Source organism: Thalassophryne amazonica, chromosome 9, assembly GCF_902500255.1.
Source record: "Thalassophryne amazonica chromosome 9, fThaAma1.1, whole genome shotgun sequence".
Lineage (NCBI taxonomy): Eukaryota > Metazoa > Chordata > Actinopteri > Batrachoidiformes > Batrachoididae > Thalassophryne > Thalassophryne amazonica.
The window spans coordinates 88725719-88748735 of NC_047111.1; the positions used below are offsets into that span (position 1 = coordinate 88725719).

Consider the following 23017-nt stretch of genomic DNA (forward strand, 5'->3'; position numbering starts at 1 on the left):
GAAGGTCACAGGCATTCAATGTTGGTTTTCAGGCTTGCCGCTTACGTGTAGAAGGTTCTCCAGATTCTCTGAATCCTCTGATTATATAATGGACTGTAGATGATGGAACCCCTAAATTCCTTGCAATTGAACGTTGAGAAATATTGTTCTTAACTGACTTTTTTTCCACACAGTTGTTCACATCTTTGCTTGTGAATGGCTGAGCCTTTTGGGGATGCTCCTTTTATATACTCAATCATGACCCTCACCTGTTTCCAATTAACCTGTTCACCTGTGGAATGTTCCAAATAGGTGTTCTTTGAGCATTTATCTACTGTTCCAGTCTTTGTTGCCACTGTCCCAGCTTTTTTGAAATGTGTTGTTGGCATCCATTTCAAAATGAGCAGATATTTGCAGAAAAACAATCAGTTTGAACATTAAATATCTTGTCTTTGTGGTGTATTCAACTGAATATAGGTTGAAGAGGATTTCATAATCATTGTATTCTGTTTTTATTTACATTTCACACAGTGTCCCAACTTCATTGGAATTGGGGTTGTAGTTCCATCAGATCGTGTAAACGTACCATAATCAAATGAAAACAAGAAGGCCTAGAGAAGCCCCAATGGTCTCACCATCAATTTGAGTGAAGAAAAACAAATTAAAAATGGCTGCCAAGATGATCGCCATTCAGAAAATATTCCAAAATGGTCTCTCCCATAGGTGATTATTTTAAATTTTGGTTTAGTGTTCATCTCCATTTTCCCCCACAGATACAAACCATTTCCATGCCCTGATTCAAGGTCAATTAAGGATCAAGGTCAAAACTAAAGGTCAAGTGAAACAATACGGATCATCCCCAATACCCCTATCTAATCATAACATATTTATATCTGTAGCCATCTGGGAGGAGTTGCATTACAGAGATTTAGTGATGGAATGGCTGAGAGACTGATGCAGCACAATCCTATAGTGCCAGCGGCAACCGATAAACCCACGTGGTAATTTTAGACACGTTTACATTCAGACTTCTGCCACTCTTTTAGCGTTTTAACAAAGTCTGAATAAACCCAATTTGCAGGCAGCAAAAATGAGAAATGGGTATTGCAAAAACAAGTGGTTTTAATGTCCAAAAGTGAATATAAATTCAAACAGGTTAGGTGGTAAAACAGCTCAGAACAAAACAGGATAAGGTGGTGCAAACAAGGAACAAACACAAAAACTAACTACGACAAAGGAATTAACAGGAGTCCAAGTACTTACAAACAGCATGAGCAGACAGTCGTTGCAAAAGAGCGAGCAAGTGAACAGTGAACCAGGTGTTACTTAAATACTGACTCAACTGATGAACCAAAATGGAGGACAAGTGTGTGATGGTGTCAAAGGTCAAGAACCAACCAAAGGGAGAAATTAGCTTAGACATCTAAGGGAAGTGGAAATATAACATAAGATAGCAAAATACACACACACACACACACACGAAGTAACAAAACCAACATGTACTTCCAAATACAAGACAGCAAAACCAACATGGAACTCAAAAAAGTGTACAAGTGCAAACAAACACAGGCCAAACAGACAAATTTAACACACAAAAAGAGGCGTTGAATAATCACACTACAGAAAGAACTGAACCATCGCAAAAATGAAATCCAGGAACCAAGTAGAAAATCAATGTGGAACACAGAACACAAGATAAACCTACTGAAACATACAAAACTGATGAGCACAAAACATAAGGACTTGGTGAACACAAGAAGTGAGAACATAATCACGACTGGCACAGAGGAGTGACCACATAATGAAAAAACAGACTGAACACAGGCATTGACAATGGACACAGTGCCAGGAGGAACCACAGAGACACCTCACAGAACTGAACCCCAACACACTCACCTGTATATGACGGACAGTTATTTACGGTAAACTTTAAAGGAATTGGTAATTGTTGATGTTAAGGGCAATTACATGCCTTGAATTGTTCCTGTGCAACTGTCACTTTCATTTTTGAAAACCTAACCTACTATAACTTCCCATTTTGCATTATTTGGCAAGCAGTAAGATGTACTGTAATTGTTAACAATGTGAAGCTGAGGGTGGACCTTCAGTTTTGTTTACGTTGCAAACATACTTCCACTGAGGTCTTATTCACAGTAACATCAGTCAAGGTCAGTCTGCAGACAAAGCAGTACTGCTGGAATTTTTTGTGCTAGATGTGAAACAAAGCAAGGCTGACAAAAGTAACAAAGGACTTAGAACATGGTGACACTTTAGTCTCCAAATGTTTTTTCTTAATTTATCCCTGCTTACTAATAAACGGGTCAGTCCATATGAACTCAACCACAGTCCAGAATCGCCCACAGTACCAAGTCAGATTTGGCAATAAATAAATAAATAAATTGTGTTGGTGCCTCTACCTGTATAATGAACATGTGCAAAGTTTTACGTGGAAACGTAAGGGTTTCTGAACTATGGGCCTTTGAAAAGGGGTTGATTGCACTATTTCGGACACTCACAAATTGCGTATGTTCCTCGAGTAGCTTCTTTTGGATGCCAATCTATTTCTGAAACAAGCAAAGATATCTGGCTGATATTTGTTTTCCTGGGTAATTTGTGCCCAGGATTTCAGATTCTGTCACTAGGAAACAAACCGTGTCATCTAGTTTCTGAGTTATTGGTCTCAGAATTAGGTTTCGCTACACAAAAAATGAAAAAAATAAAAATAATATACATATATATATTTTTTTTTTTAGGGGGCCAGTGTAGCCTACAGCCATTACAACAGGCTATTGATGCTGGATTCCTTCAAACTGGAGGACAGGACGGTCTGCAGTAGGATACTGACTCTGCAAAGGTCTTAATTTAAAACATATGGGAGTCTAAAAACGGGGGCGCTTTATAATAATAATAAAAAAAAAAAAAAAAAAAAAAAAAAAAAAAAAAAAAAAAGCTTTTGACCAGCAAATTCAGCATGTGGGCAACTACCATGGTCATGAAACTTTTTTCGTATATATTGTACCGATCTTACATCATGTGCTCAATTAAAAAAAACTGCTCTTTTTCTACCTTCATATTCATTTATTTATTTTTAAGTGACCTTTTTCATCCTGTGACCACTATGTCAAACATGGCATGTCCAATATATGTGGCGGCACCAACACAATTTTATTTATTTATTTTTTTTGCCAAATCTGAGTCAGTCACCATGGGACCGCTGGTTAAGTACATATGGAATGACCCAAATGTATTAAGTTTCTGCCATGTGATTGGCTGATTCAATATTTACTTTGACAAACAGACATACCTAAGGAAGTGGATACACACATACATATATTAGTATTGATCTTTTGACTGATCAGTGCTGATCTTGAGATAGTTAAAATATGCCAGATAGTGCTGTTTGATGTCACTGTAGTTATTTATAATATCTAACAGCACATCTGCTTCACTTATTAACTGTTGAATGGCACAGTAGAAGGGTTATTCCATCTCAAGTCACCCAGAGACTCCTAGGGTCACCCTTCAGTTCTGTTCTGTCAGTTTGATATGTATTCCTATTACAAAGTGATGGTGAAATGCCAAATATCAGGTCTGTATCTTGAACCATTTGAAGTTACCGCCTTTTGAAGTTTTTGTGAATTTTTCTCATATCATGAGTTGGTAAACATCTCTTATTTACCTTGTAGATTGATTTTGAGTGATTTATTTATTTTTTTACACTGGTTTACAGAACATAAAGGTGAGTTTGGTATTCCTTGCATTGCGGTTTGCTGACAGCAGTACGTGTCTGTACTTGTTTCTTCACAGCATCATGTGGGGAAATGCAGGTTACAAGAAGTATGAAGTATTGCCAAATTGCACAGCGACCTAATCCCAGCAGACCCAAATGTCTTAAAATAGCTATTTTGCCCTTTTTGTCTATTTTTAAACATAATGGGAATATGGTTATTATGGTTTTGATTTTTGGTGACACAACCAAGGCGTTGCTCGATATTCATGAAGTTACCTAATCCCAAGATATCCAGATCCACCCAAAATAGCCAAAGTGTCATGCTAATGTGTCTATTTATAATTATAAGAAGGAAGCTCAATAACACCACCATATTTGCAGCATATCATCTTGAGATATGTAAGAATATATGGTAAAAATATGAATAAGTCCACACTGGCATCTGGGGTGACAAAAACTGGCATATTGACACTTTTAAAATGTGCATTTTTTCAACAACTAGAAATTTTGTTAAAACAACCTGGTATATCATTTAAATGTTTTATGTTCTATTATATCGCAAACCATCATACAAAAAGTTCTATAGCCATAGCTGGTATATTTCTTTGATTTTGAACTAATCAAAAGATACAAACAACATGGACAATTTTGGGTTTTCTACCTTTTTGAGGCCTTTGTGGAAGGCAGATCATACTAGATACACCAAAACGGCCACAATTTCCCAACTCTACACCAAAACTTAGCCTGACATGAGCAGTTTCAAAGCTGTGAGGCGTATAGGAGCTCATTATTAACATGCAAAGTTGGTAGAAACACTGTTTTCGTGATGTGAAAAATTCCCCCAAATTTCCAAAGGCTGTAACTTCAAACATTTTCAAGATACAGGCCTAATATTGGCATTTCAACCTAACTTTGGAATGTGATTAAAAATAAAATTGAGAATAAAGCTGAGGGTGACCTGGGATTTTTTTTTTTCAAACTGGGTGATTTCAAATGGAATGACTCAAAAGCAGAGCATCCACAGAATCTATAGCAAGTTTCTCAAAGAAAAAGACCTATAGTGCGTGGTTATAGAACATGAAAAAAAGAACACACTGTTGCTGAACCTCAACTTAAGTGCTTCATAAGTGGCCTCAGCCCACTAATATGTGTGTGATGTTAGACTGCAGTGAGCAACTCACTCTGGAACTCTCTGGTCACAGTTGCAAGCTTGCATTGTGTGTATGTGCAGAGACAATGTAGATAAAGGAGCTAACACAATACAGTTGCAAGCATTCACATTTTATTTACTTTTACACTCAATATTTCCACTTTTAATATCCTCAATTGTCCTGAAGACATTAGAAAATCATAAACAATTAACATTAGAAGCCTTTGGACAGTGTCTGCTAAGTAACATATCAAACAAGAATCATGGATTAAACTTTTTTTGTTCTGAATGAATTTAAATTCATAAGATATCTCGCTGCTGACAGGAGATGTTAACAATTTACAAAGTAATTATGCCATGCAAATTAAAAACCTCAACCATTGAGCCACATCATATGAGTTCCAAACTCCTACATTTACATCAAAGATCTCACAAATCTTACATCATCCAGGGTGTATGTGTTTTGGCCTTCAAAGTTGTAACAGGGCCTAGAAGACCAAAAAGCTCTGCACTGACGTTATTAGTAAGACGGGCACTATGCCTGCCTGTCCAAATACTCACGGCAGAATGTCAGCCATTCCAATAGCAACTTCATTTCACCATACGGTTGAAGCACTGCAATTCTTCTTGGTGAATACTACCATAATTGCTTGCATCTATTCTACATCAGTTGTAATAAATGTTTTGTGGTCAAATACCTGACTTTACAAACTCACCAAACCAAAATTATAGTTTTTCATGCCCACTTCATAAGGTGTACTATAATGTGTGATATTTCATTAAAATCTGGATAGCAGTTGTACATACAAAGTCAATATCATGCCAGATGATGCGCTGATTAAACAAACTCCAATTATCTCCTCTTGAAGATGGTAGACCAATAATTTTAAGCTATGCACATCTTTATATGGTGTGCTACAACTGTGTGACGTTTCACCAAAATCCACCTAAAGGCTTAAGAAATGTGCTCACAAGATTTGTGGAAAGACAGACAGATCAAGATTGAGACGTCCCATAGGCCCTGAGGCCCGTTGGTGCCTGTGCTTATCTCCGGATTCTGTAGTGTGAAGTGAATGAGAGTCTACAATTTCCCAGTCTGATGTAGGTTACTTTCCCAGATAAATCTGGCACCCATTTTCCCATGCCTCTGCAGCAAGGTAGCAAAACATAATGTAGGCGTTTTTCTTAACATGTCCTCATCCAACCATTACAGAATCTCTGTTATCATTATGCAAATTTTGTTGACTGTGTGATACAACAGCAATGAAAACGCAGCTGCAGGAAAAGGGCTCACATTATTATAGCAGTGATAAAAGTGACATCTGGAAGATTAAAAATAATAAAACAAACAAAACCTGACAAAGAAATTTGTGGCCGGTGAACCTCAGCCGTGTAATTACTTGAAAACATACATGCTCTGAGATGCACGTTACAGCATATATTGACAAAGTGCATATATTGTCGCCACAATGATATATGCCATGTTCAAGGCACCGGCCACTAATGTTGCCGGTCATAGCGTTCCAAGCGACAATATATATTGACAATCAAGGCACATATTGTCGTTGGTCATCAGAGCAAGAAGTAAAACTTGATAATTGTTTTTTTTTTTCCTCTCTATCTCACACACACACGTGTGCATACTCACTCGTTCTCATTTCGTCCACCAAACATGCAAAAAAAAAAAAATCTGCATTTATTTATTTAATATGCTGCTTAAATTCAGTGGGTGGTGTCGTAGCCCAAAGCCTTTTTTTTTGCGAGACAATTCAAAAATACCAGGGGAAGGATCCTCATTGTACTTGCAGAAATACAAGGTCACATGATTATTTTGACATATTTACAGTCCAAATGGGGATGAACCAGTTTTTTTGTTGACCTAGAGGCTAAAATACTACAGGCAGGTGATCATAATGCTATTATCGGAGGAGACTAACTTGGTAATGGATCCTGTTCTCGATCATAGAATATTGTTCCAATAAGGTTGCCTAGAGCATTATTAGCAGCAAGAAGTTTGGAGAAGTGAGCGTCTTTGGGGTATATAGAGGTGTGAAAAATGTTATAGGCAAAAGGAAGAGTTTACACCTTTTTCTCTGCCACACATTCAACATTCTTCTGAATAGACTTTTTTTTTTTAACTCGATCAAAAGCTTTGACAGCACTGGTTCTTATAAAGGAGAAGGATCCTTGCTAGTGTAAGAACAATCGTCTGATTTCCTTTATTCCATTAGATGCCAAAATTTTGTCCAAAGTACTTGCAAACAGACTGGAGGAGGTAATGACAGACATTTCAGTAATATTACGTGGGCAGTCTCAGATTCTAATTTGCCAGTTGCTGCTGTATCGCTTGACGCTGAAAAGGCATTTGATAGGGTGGTATGGGGATTTTTGTTCAAGACTTTGGAAATTTTTGGTTTTGGAGAAATTTTTATAACGTGGATACACCTGTTGCAGAATGGACCAAAAGCAGCAGTACAAATGGAAAAACTGATACATCTCTTCATATTTTGAGTTGGGAAGATGCACATGCCAGGGTTCACCCCTTAACCTTCTACTGTTTTGTTTGGTGATGGAGCCTCTGGCAGCTGCAATTAGAGGTGATGATAATTTTCCAGGGGCAGTGTATAAGGGCTCTGCCCAAAAATTAATGATTTTCGCGGAATCTATTCTGCTACTGATATCAGAGCCTGTGGTATCAATACCCTCAATAATTACATTCTGGACTCACACCATTCCAAATCCTTATAGAAATTTATTACCAATCTTGAAAAATGTCAGTTACCTATTTTATAAAACACTACCCAATGTAGAGCCCGTGGATCCCCACGGGCAATGTGCTAGTTAAATAATATATTCTGCTTTCCTAGCTTCCCTTCCAAATCTGTAGACAGGCTGCTTAATTTTTAATCAGGCTTGTGAAGAAGAATCACCTGCTAAAAGTAGATTTACAGAGTTGTCCTTCTCAGGAATATATATATAGGACAGAAAGAGCACAAAACAAAAAAGAAAATGAAGCTGGCTTTAAGTGAAAACATAAAATGCTGTTATAAGATTTACTTCAGATACCTGCAGAAATTCAGGAAAGCTGAGCTTTCCATCATGGTCGCAGTCAAGCTCCCTGATCATCTCTCGAACCTTGTATCGAGGCAGGCGAAGGTTGGTTTCATTAAAGAGGTCAAAGAGTTCCTCAAAACAAACAAATCCACTGTTGTCTTGATCTGAAGAAACACAACAAGATTCATAAGATGTGAGAATTTACCTTCAAAATGTGAAACAATCTGCCATCGATCACTTGTCAAGTGATAATAGGTTATTAATCTTTCAGGTTCTAAATATCCAGCAGATGATAACACCTGCAAAGGTAGGGCTGCAACTAATAACATCAATCAATCAATCAATCAATTTTTTTATATAGCGCCAAATCACAACAAACAGTTGCCCCAAGGCGCTTTATATTGTAAGGCAAGGCCATACAATAATTATGTAAAACCCCAACGGTCAAAACGACCCCCTGTGAGCAAGCACTTGGCTACAGTGGGAAGGAAAAACTCCCTTTTAACAGGAAGAAACCTCCAGCAGAACCAGGCTCAGGGAGGGGCAGTCTTCTGCTGGGACTGGTTGGGGCTGAGGTGGTTATAATTCACTGATTATAATTTTTTAAGACTGACGGTAAAAACACCAATCACATTTTAACAGAGACAAATGAGTCATTTATGTCTTCTTTAACACCCACAACACAAAATTTTAATGTGACCAATTACATGGAAATATAAAATGGAACAGTAGAAAAAAAATAAAATAAAAACAGTTGAATCACTGGAATTTTTTTTTTGTTCTTGCTGTAAATTAAGTGATCCATGAATTACAAAAAAATAGGTGTCAATTATTTTTATCAACTGAAAAACTACCCGGATCTACAAACAAATTATTTACACTCTTTGCACTATCATTTTGCTAAAACAGACTAAATAATTCCAAAACTGAAGCCAGTACATTTACATTTCTCTGAAAACACAGAAATGGTACAAAATCTTACCACTTACAGTATATTACAGCAACATGGCTTTCACTCACCAATTCTGCAAAAGGCCTCCTTGACTTCTTCCATCTCTTCGTTTGACATCTTTCCAGTCATTTTTCTGTGATTGACCCAAGGTGGTCAGTCAGAGAAAAGTGGGACTGTAGAGAGAGGGAAAGAAAGAAAGAAGTTATTAATGGGGTCCAGAAACAACACTGAGGAGGATTTATAACTGCAACATCCTGTTATTAAATATAATTCTTCAATCCCCGTTTAAGGAATTACAATAAACTTTGTTTTCATAAAGCAAAGAAACCAGCATCAGCAAGGATGAAGTCAGGTCTTTCATTTATTTCACTGCTGGGTTCTACTATGAAACTCAAATCATTCACTAGTGCCACCCAGTCTACCTCTTCCCCTCAACAAAATAAAGACCATCACTTTAGATTCAAGACTATGACTTATTACTGTGTAAATATTCATTTCACTTGCAGATCAATAAATCCCTAACAGTCGTTTACGATTGTGTAATTATGGGCCCAAAGCAGGCACCGACAGCTGAGGAAGCATGTCAGATCAAGAAGTCAGTGGAGTAAGCCAGACTTTTGGTTATCAAAAGCATCGAAGAACTGGACAAATACCATGGATCATCATAAACTGGACTTTAAGGTACTCATTTTACAACATATAATCATGATGAAGTCTGGAAGAAAAACTCATTCATCCACAACTGGAGATAATGACAACTCAAATGAATGCTGATCATGATTGCAGTGGAACAGAGAACATTTCAATACACAAACCATAATTTGCTGGACTTGGAAAACAACAGACCCGGACAATAATTTCTTCTTCTATATCATAGACAAATGCCATTACTAGCCAGAGGACCAGTACAACCAGATCATTAAATCGGATAGTAAATTGTCAACAATACATTTCGATAGCAGAACCCTGTACGCAAGCTTCAATAATATCAACGAACATTTAAGTCAGTTCACAAAACGATTCAATGTACTTGCCATATCAGGAACATGGATAAATGCTACAAAAGGAGTGAATTTTGAACTGGATGGTATGAATTTAACTGTATTAACAAAAAGAACAAGACTGGAGTCTGACTGTTTGTAGATTAAAAACTTGAATTATAAGGCAGTACACAGTATGATAACTGTGATATATAACTTATTAGAATCCATACCAATTGAAGTCTGTAAAGTAAAAAAACAAGAATGTGATAATTAGCTGTGTATATAGATCACCAGGCTCTAGTATTCATGTATGTAGGAATTGGATTGAAGAAAGGTTTTCAAAAACTACTGTGCCACCCTAATCGATAACATTCACCAATGACTGAGAACAAGACACTGAGCGGGTTATTAAATCAACATCAATGATCACCTATCAGTGTTTACAGTCTATGACAGTAACTACAAGAGGAAAAAAAAAAAATTAAATACCATTGAGTGAGGGCAGTAGAAACAATGAGTGCTCTGAGGAATGACTTGCTAGTACAAACTGCAATACTGTATACAAAGTTGATGTTGATCGTGCATATGAGTCCTTTTTAGAGTGTTCACATCATTGTATGATAAAAACTGTCCATTAAAACAGTACTGTGAATAAAAACAAAATACACTCAGACCATGGATCACAAAGGGACTGCAAAATGCCTGTAAAAACAAAAACACACTCTATAGAGAATTTGTAAAGCAAAGAACTAAAGAGGCTGAACACAAATATAAAAAAATATAAGAATACTAGAGTAGAATTTTAAATAAAAATATTAAAGGAATATGGAATATACTCAATAGTATAAAGATCCAAACAACAAAGTTATCCTGAATATTTTATTGACAATAACATTAAAAATGGCAACGCGGATGATGTAGTTAATAACTTTAAAGAATTCTTTGTGAGTGCTGGATCAAACCTGGCAAAAAAAAAAAAAAAAAAAAAATTGGTGACCCATTGTCAGCTGAGGATTGGAATGATAAGATTATTGACAGGAATCCTGGCTCAATGTTCCTTACAGCAGTGGAAGAAATAATAGATACTGGAAATACATGTAAATACTAGGACTACAAGCAGTCATATACGGCCCTCGTTCTGCACGACCGCCTACCCAGGCCAGCCCCTAGTGACCAGATGTGGGCATGTGTATACAATGGGCAAGCACTCATCACAGTTCAAATTTCAAGCAAATCACACAATGCATGAAGGAGTTATGACATGGTGATGGTTCATCCACTGGGGGGCGCTCAGTGTACAAACAGAGGGGCCAGGTGTGTTCAGTGGCCAACCATCATCACACGTGAAGTTTCAATTCAATCAGGTAATGCATGAAGGAGTTATGACATGTTAATGGGTCATACAGCAGGAGGCGCATCTATGGATTGTAATGAAAGTTAGAAAAAAGGTCAAAGGGGATCTCAGACCCACCGACATATACTGTGACTTATTTCAAACCGGTAAATTTCTAAACAAAATGAAAATAAACGTTGTGCCGTTATATAAAACTGGGGATAGACACCACTTCACAAATTACAGGCCTGTTTCTTTATGTCTACAATTCTCCAAAATTCTAGAAAAACCTTTCAATAAAAGATTAGACAAATTCATAGAAAAACAAACTACTTTCAGATCAAACAGCTCAACTACAATCAATTGAGGAAGTCAAAAGTGCAACAGATAAACAGTATGCAGTGGGAGTATTCATTGATCTTAAAAACGTTTTTGACACTATACAAATAATGAATGTTGGTAGGTGGGACCCCAGAGGCAGCTGACAGGTACCGGCAGGCCAAGCGTGCCGCAGCCCGTGCGGTCGCAGAGGCAAAAACTCAGGTCTGGGAGGAGTTTGGGAAGGCTATGGAGGAGGACTGTCGGTCGGCCTCGAAGAGATTCTGGCAAACCATCCGATGCCTCAGGAGGCAGAAACAGCTCTCCACCAGCACTGTTTACGGTGCGGGTAGGGAGCTGTTGACCATGACTGGAGATGTTGTCGGGCGGTGGTGGCGGCGGAGTACTTCGAGGATCTCCTCAATCCCATCGTCACGTCTTCTGAAGAGGAAGCAGAGACTGGGGACTCAGAGGTGGACTCATCCATTACCCAGGTCGAAGTCACCGAGGTGGTTAGAAAGCTCCTCGGTGGCAAGGCTCCTGGGGTGGATGAAATCCGGCCTGAGTACCTTAAGTCTCTGGATGTTGTGGGACTGTCTTGGCTGACCGCCTCTGCAAACATCGCGTGGCGATCGGGGACAGTGCCTCTGGATTGACAGACCGGGTTGGTGGTCCCTCTGTTTAAGAAGGGGGACCGGAGGGTGTGTTCCAACTATAGGGGGAATCACACTCCTCAGCCTCCCCGGTAAGGTCTATTCCAGAGTACTGGAGAGGAGAATTCGACCGATGGTCGAACCTCGGATTCAGGAGGAGCAGTGTGGTTTTCTTCTGGTCGCTGGCACACTGGACCAGCTCTACACGCTCCATTGGGTGCTCGAGGGTTTCATGGGAGTTCACCCAACCAGTCCACATGTGTTTTGTGGACGGAGAAGGCGTTCGACCGTGGTCCCTCGGCACCCTGTGGGGGAGTGCTCCGGGGTACGGGGTCCGGGGTCCTTTGCTAAGGGCTATCCGGTTCCCTGTACGACCACAGCAGGAGCTTGGTTCGCATTGCCGGTAGTAAGTCATACCTGTTCCAGGCACGTTGGCCTCCGCCAGGGCTGCCCTTTGTCACCGGTTCTGTTCATTATTTTTATGGACAGACTTTCTAGGCGCAGCCAGGGTGTAGAGGGGGTCTGGTTTGGGAACCACAGAATCTCATCTCTGCTGTTTGCGGATGATGTGGTTCTGTTGGCTTCGTCAAATCAGGACCGTCAGCGTGCACTGGGGTGGTTTGCAGCTGAGTGTGAAGCGTCCGGGATGAAAATCAGAACCTCTAAATCCGAGGCCATGGTTCTCAACTGGAAAAAGGTGCTTTGCCCTCTTCAGGTCAGTGAAGTGTCCTTGCCTCAAGTGGAGGAGTTTAAGTATCTCAGGGTCTTGTTCACGAGTGAGGGATGGATGGAGCGTGAGATCGATAGACAGATCGGCGCATTATCTGCAGTGATGCGGTCGCTGTATCGGACCATCGTGGTGAAGAGAAAGCTGAGTAGGGGGGCAAAGCTCTCGATTTTCCGATCGATCTACATTCCGATCCTCACCTATGGTCATGAGATTTGGCTCATGACCGAAAGAACAAGATCGCGAGTACAAGCGGCCAAGATGAGCTTCCTCCGCAGGGTGGCTGGGCGCTCCCTTAGAGATAGGGTGAGGAGCTCGGTCACTCGGGAGGAGCTCAGAGTCGAGCCGCTGCTCCTCCAAGTCGAAAGGAGTCAGTTGAGGTGGTTCGGGCATCTTTTCCGAATGCCCCCTGGATGCCTCGCTGGAGAGGTGTTCCGGGCACGTCCCATTGGGAGGAGGCCCCGGGGAAGACCCAGGACACGCTGGAGGGACGACATCTCTCAGCTGGCCTGGGAACGCCTTGGGGTTCCCCCGGAGGAGCTGGAAGAGGTGTGTGTGGATCGGGAGGTCTGGGCGGCTTTGCTTGAGCTGCTGCCCCCGCGACCCGACTCTGGATAAAGCGGAAGAAAATGGATGGATGGAGTTCAATGGTATGAATATTTCATGGAGGTGAAAGCTGGAATTTCACCTCATGAAATTGGAATTTCACCTCATTTCACCGCAAAGTTCAAGTACCTCTGGGTCTTGCTCACAAGTGAGGGGACAATGGAGCGTGAGATTGGCCGGAGAATCAGCGCAGCAAGGGCAGTGTTGCATTCACTCTACCTTACAGCTGAGGTGGTTTGGGCATCTGGTAAGAATGCCTCCTAGGCGATTCCCTAGGGAGGTGTTCCACGCACGTCCATCTGGGAGGACACCCTGGGGAAGACCCAGGACTAGGTGGAGAGATTATATCTCCACACTGGCCTGGGAACGCCTCGGGATCCCCCAGTCAGAGGTGGTCAATGTGGCACGGGAAAGGGAAGTCTGGGGTCCCCTGCTAGAGCTGTTGCCCCAGTGATCCAATCCCACATAAGCGATTGAAGATGAGAGATATATAAACACTCTGCTTCACTTTAAATGCGCAATACAATCAGCGTGGACCCTTTCTCTTAAAAGGCTTTATTTTACTCAACATGCGGCTTTGTAAACTTGTAGCGTTGCCTGATTAGCTCTAACATTAGTTATTCACATGCTCTATGGTCTTCATCTCTGTTTTTTGTGGGAGCATTACAGCGCCACATACAGACATGGCATATGTACTACAGCATTAAACGAAGCCTTGTGTAATCAAATTATTCGAGTTACTCTTTTTCCGAGCTTCTTTTTCTTACACCCCAACCAGAGCCTTAAGGTCTTCTGACCAACTGTTGTATGGAGGTGCCTAAACCAGATTAAAGACGAGAGGTGACAGAGCCATTGCAGTGGCTCTGGAATAGTCTCGCCTTAATATCATCTGCTACTAGGTTCTGCTATCGAAATGTATTGTTGACAATCTACTATCTGATTTAATGATCATCCCTGACCCTAGAGACTTTTAAATCCTCTAACCTTTTAACATCCTCACATTTTTCAATAAAATGTAGTAGATATCAATATGCTCTACCAAATGGTTGAGTTGACAATTAAATTAAATTTCCTTTTCCCAGGCATTTCCTAAATGAGCGATTACATATCTATTTCACCTTAGTATTTCATTTGTTTTTCCTATTTTCTGCCATCTGCTTCTTTTTTTTTTCCCTCTCTCAATTCGAGGTGCGCTCCAGCCAGAGGTGGGAGTGGTGTTTTCCTCTGCAGGTCTCCCGTCCTGGTCACCAGCATGGACTCCCAAAATGTCCTGTGTATTTGTCTAGTGTGTAAGTAGCATGACCCCAAGAACAGGGTCACCCCCCTTTGAGTCTGGTCTGCTTGAGGTTTCTTCCTCAATATCATCAGGGAGTTTTCTGTCACCTGTGTGCTTGCTCTAGGGGTTGTAAGGTTTGACCTTACTTATGCGATGCACTCTGGAGGCAGCTTTGTTGTGATTTGGCGCCTATGTAAATGAATAAATTATTTCCTACTACTTTTTACTCTTTATTTTACTTGTTTTATTGCCCGTTGTATTTTTACTGTTATTTATAATTTCTTTATTTACAATTGGGTAACTTGTGGCCATTTTTTAATTATGTACAAGCACTTTGGTTGACTGCTGTTGTCTTACAACATGCTTTAGAAATATAGGATGAATTGAGAGGCCTATGGGACATTACAGAAGCAACAGTCACTTCTGGATTGATTGGTACATCAACGTCACCAATGTCTATTTAGCTTGTCATTACTCACCCTTTTTGTGAGTTACAAGATGACAGCAATTTTTTTTTAACCCATCTAGTCATTCATTGCTGTATTTTACAGGGTACCATTTTCTGGACACACAGACATGCTCCTTGGACAGAGGAATTATGCCAATCATTTTTTTACATTTTGACTTTATTCTGTTTTTATCAAGTTTTACAAGAGGCATATTTCTTGAATGTCATAATGCGTAGGTGGTGTTGACTCAAAGACAGCGGCATGTTCAGGTTTCTTTCGTCACACGCGGAGCCACACATGCTCCACCCCTATATCCATTTTAGAAGTTGTTAATTAGCATAAACATGTATGTTGTCCCACTGGTTTAGCAACAGGATTGTAAGCTAACTGACATAAGCGCAACCATTAGTCATTAATGTCTACCATGTATTTTGAGTGTTAGTGTTCACAAGCAAAATCCTTTTGTCATAATTAATGATATCTAAATTTATGCCAAACAAAAAAACAAAAACAGCCTCCACAATCTTACTGGCTACTAGAGCTGAAACAACTAATCAAGTTAACTGATTAAAATCGATTATTAAAATAGTTGTCAACTAATTTAGTCATCAATTAGTTGCTAAATAACTTTGTTTTACAGCAAATGTTTCGTTTCTTCCATATAATCAACCGAGCTTTGCTTTGAATCTTGAACCAGTGAAGGAGTGCTTCGAGCTGCTGCTTCACTGGTTTCATTTGTTTTCGCTTTATCTTAATTTTTCCACACTAAAACCCTAAAGAGCATATGTCTGTGAGGAATATTTACCTTTATGTTAAACTGACCTGTTATGGTCTTCTGTAACAGGTGATAGATGCATTTAATGCTAACACCAATGATAACGCATTAGCATGTCTATGGCGTTTTCAATGTTAAAGTTAGCATTAAGCTACTGGCATTTCAGCATGTTTGTGCATTTGTTTTCTGTATAATAAATGGCTCAGCGTTTGTTGTCGTAAAGAGTCAATGTATTACAAATTATCATATTTATTTATATATTAATAATAATAGCAACAATATAATAGAATAATAACTATAATGCTACAATACATTTTAGAGAAAGAGACATGAGTCACATGTGTCATTGTGAAATGACCACAGTTATACAAGTTATACAGAGAATGTTGCACATATGAGTCAGGCTACAGTTTTGATTTAGGTTTATGGTTAACAGGTTATGCTAATTTCTCATTTGCAGCATCAAAATACCTCTTTTTCACCATATATATTTTTAACATTTATATGTTTCAATGTTTTATGGCAACTCAGCACTTTGATAAAGCAATGCCATTTGAAATAATATTTTTTTGTTCTTTATTATAAACAGTTTATTCTTTATTATTTTATATTTCAATAGCCAAGGGACATTTGACGATTTGTTGATTTTCAAGTATTTTAAGTTTTCAAATAATGTTCTTTTGTTAAATAAAGTGATGGAAGGAGAGAAAAATTGTTTCCCTGGCACATTTTTAAAAAATTCCCCGCTAATCCGATTAATCGAGTCGAAACCCCATCAGATTCATCGATGATCCAAATAATTGTTTTTTTGCAGCCCTACTGGCTAAACCCCAGGGGGCATTTTAATGTTTGTACAACATTGACAACTTCTCTGTCTCTCAGGTAAAGAGACTGGGTGTCATCCTCCACAGTACTCCATCTTTCCAATCCCACATCAGTAACATTGCCCAGACTGCATAATCCCACCAAAGTAACATTAACCACCTCTGCCCCTACCTCATCCCCATAGTTACTTCTCGTCAGGACTACCCAATCCCCTCCTCGATCTGTTTTTACGTCTTATGTATTTTTTTTCCCCATTTCCTTTTATTATACTTGTTTTATTACTGCGTGGTGTCCTTGAGTGTTGAGAAAGGCACCTACAAATAAAATATGTTATTACTGTGTTCAAACAATGTACACACACACACACAAAATAATTTCAAAAGCTGCAGACTATGTCCACAGAGGTGAGATATAAATCTTAAAATCTGGTGTAATTAAAAAATTTATAATAATCCTTCCCATTCTGTAGTGGACTGATCAGGCTTCACTAAGAGGGAGCATGTTCCTTGCTCACCACGACTCAACTGGTATGACAAACATGAGTTCTGAAAACAAGGATGAGGTTTATATGCAGTTAACTGTAAACCACAGAATTTTTCAGACAGAAAAGTGCCCCATTTTCCCTATTTAAACTCCAGATTGCCGGAGATTCACAGCAATCCTTTGCGCTGTCATACTTTCCCCGTCCTTTATTATGAAATAATGGTGAATTTATGTGGAAATGATTGTTGTACAAAATCTGTGTGGAGTGCAGTTTTAAGCAGAATGAGGCAATAATCTGTGAATTATGCTGACGCTCCAAATGACGCATGCGGAGTGAAGGCAGGGCAGACCATTCTGTCGGCGACACCAGCGTTTTAACGCATGCAACTTAACAACTTCAATGGTGAGTTTTAAAGCATTTCAATGGTTCAAATATAATAGCCATGCTTCCATAAAACCTACAGTTCTAGAAACGGTGCTCATTAGATACATTTGTTATTATGTCATTCTGAGAGCAGGTGATACTGTGTGTGTGATTGAGTGATCTGGTATACCTAGTGAAATGAATACACACACACACACACACACACACACACACACACACACACACACATCTATACATACAGACATACACGGGCTTCCACAATGATTATTTTGACAATCGGCTCATCACCGATTATTTTAGCGATTAGCAACTAATCGGATCATACATAAATAGCGGGATGGTCGGGGGCTCTATGGAGCTAAATCAAGGCCAAAAGTTTTGTAATCTGAAAATAAAAAAGATTGAAAAAATAAATTTTGAAACTGAAAATTCAATGTTTGTTCTTGAATTTTATAACCATTTAATTAGTATTATCAAAATAAAAATAAATGTAAGATATATATTTTTCAGTTTAAATAAATTTTTGATTCAGCTCAAATTTTTTTTTTTTTTTTTTATCAAATAATTTATTTTCATTCATATTTCTTTTTTTCACCTTCAGATCTTTTTTCTACTTTCAGATCTTATTTTTTTCAGTTTCAAACTTTTGGCCCCATTCTGGCGTGGGAGGGCGTGGCTTTGATTGAGAGGGGCGTGGAATTGTGAGTGACAGGAGAACAATCAGTCCTCACATGATGTTGCTTTCAGGAAACATGGGTACTTTGATAGATAATGACTTAACACTTTCTCTCCACTTATTGTCTTGATACCTTAAATAAAGTGATGCTAAAGATGTCATTACAAGTAATTCTAGACCACTCTTGCGTTATTTTTGATGTTTAAAAACGGGAAAATATGCAAGATTGTAAAATTTAACACCTATACCTAAAAAACCGATGTGTCCCAAATCCACACAAGACCATGAACGCAGCATCGCCGCAGGTCACTCATTTTACAGGCTGCAGTGAAGTGTTACGAGCTTTCTAAGTGACACACAGAGAGACCTGGTTCAGCAGATCTGAAGGAAGCTTTAATATGGCCACAACCAAGCAGACCACCAGTAAATCCAAATCCAAAGCCACCTGGAAGAACGCTCCGGCTACAGTCGGTGTGAAGAAGCCTCACAGTTACAGGCCCGGCACTTTGGCACTCCGCCGCTACCAGAAATCCACCGAGCTGCTGATCCACAAGCTGCCCTTCCAGCACCTGGTGAGAGAATCGCTCAGGACTTCAACGACCGACCTCCGCTTTCAGAGCTCCGCTGTGTGCTCTGCAGAGGCCGGCGAGGTGACCGCGTCGGCAGCTTATGGATCAGCAGCTCGGTGGATTTCTGGTAGGGGTGGATCTCTCTCAGCGCCTCAGTGCCGGGCCTGTAACGCCCTCCCACGCCAGCACGGGGCCAAAAGTTTGAAACTGATAAAATAAGATCTGAAGGTGAAAAAAAGATCTGAAGGTGAAAAAAAAGTAAATATGAATGAAAAAATTATTTGATCAAAAAAATTACAGAGCTGAATCAAAAATTTATTTAAACTGAAAAATATATATCTTACACCTATTTTTATTTTAATAATACTTTTTAAATTATTATAAAATACCATCGTAGTTCCGACCATAAGCAATGACAACTAGCGATCCTGCGGCATGACCATGACCTGCTGGGCAGCGTTCGGTGTACCGGTTTACACTGGGATGATGGGTGGAACAGAAGGGCACCACCAGGAGCCTGCGGATTAACTTGACTCAACACGGGAAACCTCACGTGGCCCGGACACAGAAAAGATGAAGAGACTGATCGCTCTTTTGCTCCCACTGGCTCTTGTCGGTGTTTATTCTCACCAGTCTTAGTTGGTGAAGCAATTTGTCTGGTTAATTCTGATAACAAACGAGACTCCGGCATGCTAACTAGTTATGCGGTCGGTGTCAGCTTCTTAGAGGGACAGGTGGTGTTCAGTCACACGAGATCAAGCACAAACATGGGTAACTGGACAGTAGTGAAGAAGAAAAGCAGACATGCAAACTCCAGCTGTATGTTTAAGCCTACAGCAAACCAGTGCTTGGGTCCCGTGACCCGTCGACCCGGAAGTGCTATAGGCCTCTCCCAGGCAGCACACTCATAACTGGTGAGATAGCCTATTGATGTTAAGTGTTAGCGGGGGGTTGACCTAGCTCATTAGCTTACCGAGATGACTCTCGCTTCGTCAGAATCAGCCACAATGTGTTTTCCTCTCAGATGCTTCTGCATCGCCATTGTATGGCCATGGAAGGCAGTTCTGCCTTAGCAGATTTTTCATTGCACGTTTTTTCTCTCTTAAAATTTTGGTTCATATGCTCCCGAACTTTTTGAGTTTTGTTGACGGCAAGCCTGATAGTGTTTGGGGATAACTTTCCAGTGACTCACGGCTAACCCTGGTCACCACTATTGCGCATGTGTGTCAAAGACAAAAGGCAGCGGAAGATAAGTAGCAGTTTTGAGAGAAAAACAAAACTTTAAAAACTAAGTATGACAATTAAATTAGTTGCTGACTATTTTGATAGTTGACATAATCGTGACTAGTCGACTAATCGTGGCAGCCCTAATACATAAATAAATTCAATACCACCAGCGACCACTGGAGGAGAGAAATGTTTGACCAAGTGACTCAAAAGACCAACTCACTTGTTAAACACATACCACAAGGGTGAACAAAACATGATTAGATAGTCCAATAAATAATGAGTAATAGCTACTGGTCTACTCCTGAACAGAAACTGAATAAGTTTCCTCCTCCATGAAAGAAGCTGCAATGTTCAGGAAGAGAATCATCTGCAGACATGAGTCAGTTCCTATGATGTTATTCTTACAAACCACACAAAACTATGTCCCTGCAAAATCAAGCGCAAATACAGTCATAAAATGTTTATTCCATTTTAAATATGATGCCAAATTTAAATTCAACAATGAATTTGGCTCTACGTAAAAATGACCAGCTTCACCTATTTAATTACAAAATCTTAAATCCACATACTTCTAAACAACAGTCAAACAGAATGGATGTTTTTCCACAGAGTATTCCTGAATCAGGGTAAACGCCTGACTAAACAATTAGGAAAATAACGATGTGAGCGTTACTATATTTAACTTTTCTCCAATAGGATTTGAAATGTGGCCGCTGAAGTTGGCTGGGCACACTGCCTCATTTGCCAGGACTTGTCACACCCTCGACAGAGGGAGAACGGCTAAGCACACGAAGCAAAGGCACAGATGTCAAAGGACAAATGTGAACCGTATCACTGACGGGACAGAAGAATAAAGGACTTGTTATCACAAACCAAGTAACAAATCCTATGTAAGTCAGTGAAATGAGTCTGGAGTGTCAGGTTTCAAAAGCAGTTGCTGATTTTGACAGCTGCATGCGTGTTTGGCAACCACCAAAAAAAAAAAAGAAAAATCAAAATCCTGCAACTAAACAGCAGGTCAGACTTTTGTCCACAGACTGCGTGCATGTGTGTAATATATATATATGCACACTGGACACATGCTGCATGACCCATATCTGGGTGACGCAATGTTGGCAGCGCTGATTCCGGCTATACTCATATAACTAAAGTCATTAATGCATAAAAGGGTGGAGAGTGGTTGGCTTCGTGTGTGACGAAAGAAAAAGAGGAGAATAAAGGAGGACTTTCTTTCACCAAAACATCAAATCTAGGCTTGCATGCCAGATTTACCTTCTGGCCAGTGCTTACTTTGTAAAGTGGGAGGTTCCCGGAGCACAGGAGGATTGGTGGCTCTGGTGCAGAAAAAAAAGAAGGGGGGGGGGGGGGCCTTGCAAACAACGCTGTGCGCCACACCGAAAATAACGGGCATGTATTGTAGTCTAATACACTAGTAACACCAAAATCCGGATAGAGTACAAATACAGTGGTCCCTCGTGTTATCGGCGGGAGTTACGTTCTAAAAATAACCGCATAAACAAATCCATCACATTTTCTCACTTTCTCTCTTGTGTAAACACTCTTTTTCTTCTGTGCGAGAAGATTATAAACAGACACATGCAGAACACACTGCGCGCTCTTCACCTTCGCTCACATTGGCCTCCGGGGGTACGGATGCGGGAATCGGCAAAGAATCCAAGTCCTCTCTCGGCGTTGGCCACGGAGTCTCTTGCCGGCTAACGGCTCACCAACATCCGGAATCAAAACAGCGAGCGGAGCCTCTGGACCTGTTGCCGAGATGGGGCGCAATTCCGCACAGCAGACAGGAGGGCGTATGAGTGGCCAGTGAGGAGCAATCGTGGGTGATTTTTTTTTTTTATTTTTTTTTATTTTGTTAGTCAAGAAGAGCGTGGCCGGATCACCTGATCCAGTATAGAATAGGTTGGCGTAGCCAACGTCAGAGGTTCCGGAGCGCGCGTCCGAGATTCCAGTAGCGCGCTCCGTGCTTGCTCCCCCTCAAATTAGCCCTGCTTCTGACAAATTCTGAACTTTCAGGTCTTTTCTTAAGAAAATCCTCTGGCTACTTCATGCAAGTTGTATAACTGGTGATACATGTGGCAGTTTCTCTCAATTATGGTGATGAAGCTTGATGTACTGCACGTAGCCTTCACAGACCTTGTACACTTTTGTGGCCTTATATGCATCTGTGTACTAGACTAAATACTGCCTTATTGTTCTGACTGTCACGTCGGGTTATCTAGAAGTTCAGCCTCCTTCAGTGTAGCCCATACAGATCATACGATCTGACTATTCAATCTAATGCGTTCCACACGAGTGGCTTCCAGAGTCCTTATCACACATGCACCAAACATACACATCGTCTATTGGTAAACTAGTAGGTGTAGTCATACTGTTTCCACCAAGAGAGTTGTACTTGCCAAACTAGTTTGTAGATGATAGCACAACAAACAAAGTGTCATATAGAACAGTGGTCCCCAACCTCTTTTGCACCACAGAGCAGTTTATGTCAGGACTGGTCTTTAAGGTGTGGCCGATACATACAACAAAATATAATGAGCCGACCGGCACAAAAACTGGCATTTTGTAAATATATAAGCAAATCCACTGTGTACTCATATGCAACTTTATTAGCAGCGTCCTCAACAAAAGAGCATGAGTAACATGTTCTCTGCTATGGTAACAATTTAAACATGCCTTCAAAATAAGATGCCCCACAAAACAAATATAAAGTGCATGAAAATACAGCTCACCATAACTCTGAATCAGTGGTGAACCCGAGCTTGTTTCTGTGCAAGGAGACATTCCCATCTAGGGCAGTGTTGGGCACAGTTTCTGCTAATCCACTAACTACCGCCTAATTAGCC

At 40.1% G+C, this 23017-nt stretch overlaps 1 protein-coding gene across 4 annotated transcripts in view; it reads right to left on the reverse strand.

Annotated features, from left to right (window-relative positions):
- Positions 1 to 23017, reverse strand: part of pls3 (plastin 3 (T isoform)) — a 64730-nt gene that overhangs the window by 29641 nt on the left and 12072 nt on the right. For 3 of the 4 annotated variants that reach the window (XR_004562770.1, XM_034178712.1, XM_034178713.1), the window contains exons 2-3: positions 8934 to 9038; positions 7926 to 8077 (exon numbers count right to left, since the gene is read on the reverse strand). Coding sequence is in view for 3 of the 4 variants with exons in the window: in XM_034178712.1 (XP_034034603.1) it covers positions 7926 to 8077; positions 8934 to 8994 (213 nt within the window). In the remaining variant the exon portion in view is untranslated. Of the gene's footprint in view, positions 1 to 7925; positions 8078 to 8933; positions 9039 to 11760; positions 11772 to 23017 lie in introns of those variants that run through there. The other variant, XM_034178715.1, reaches the window with a different exon arrangement.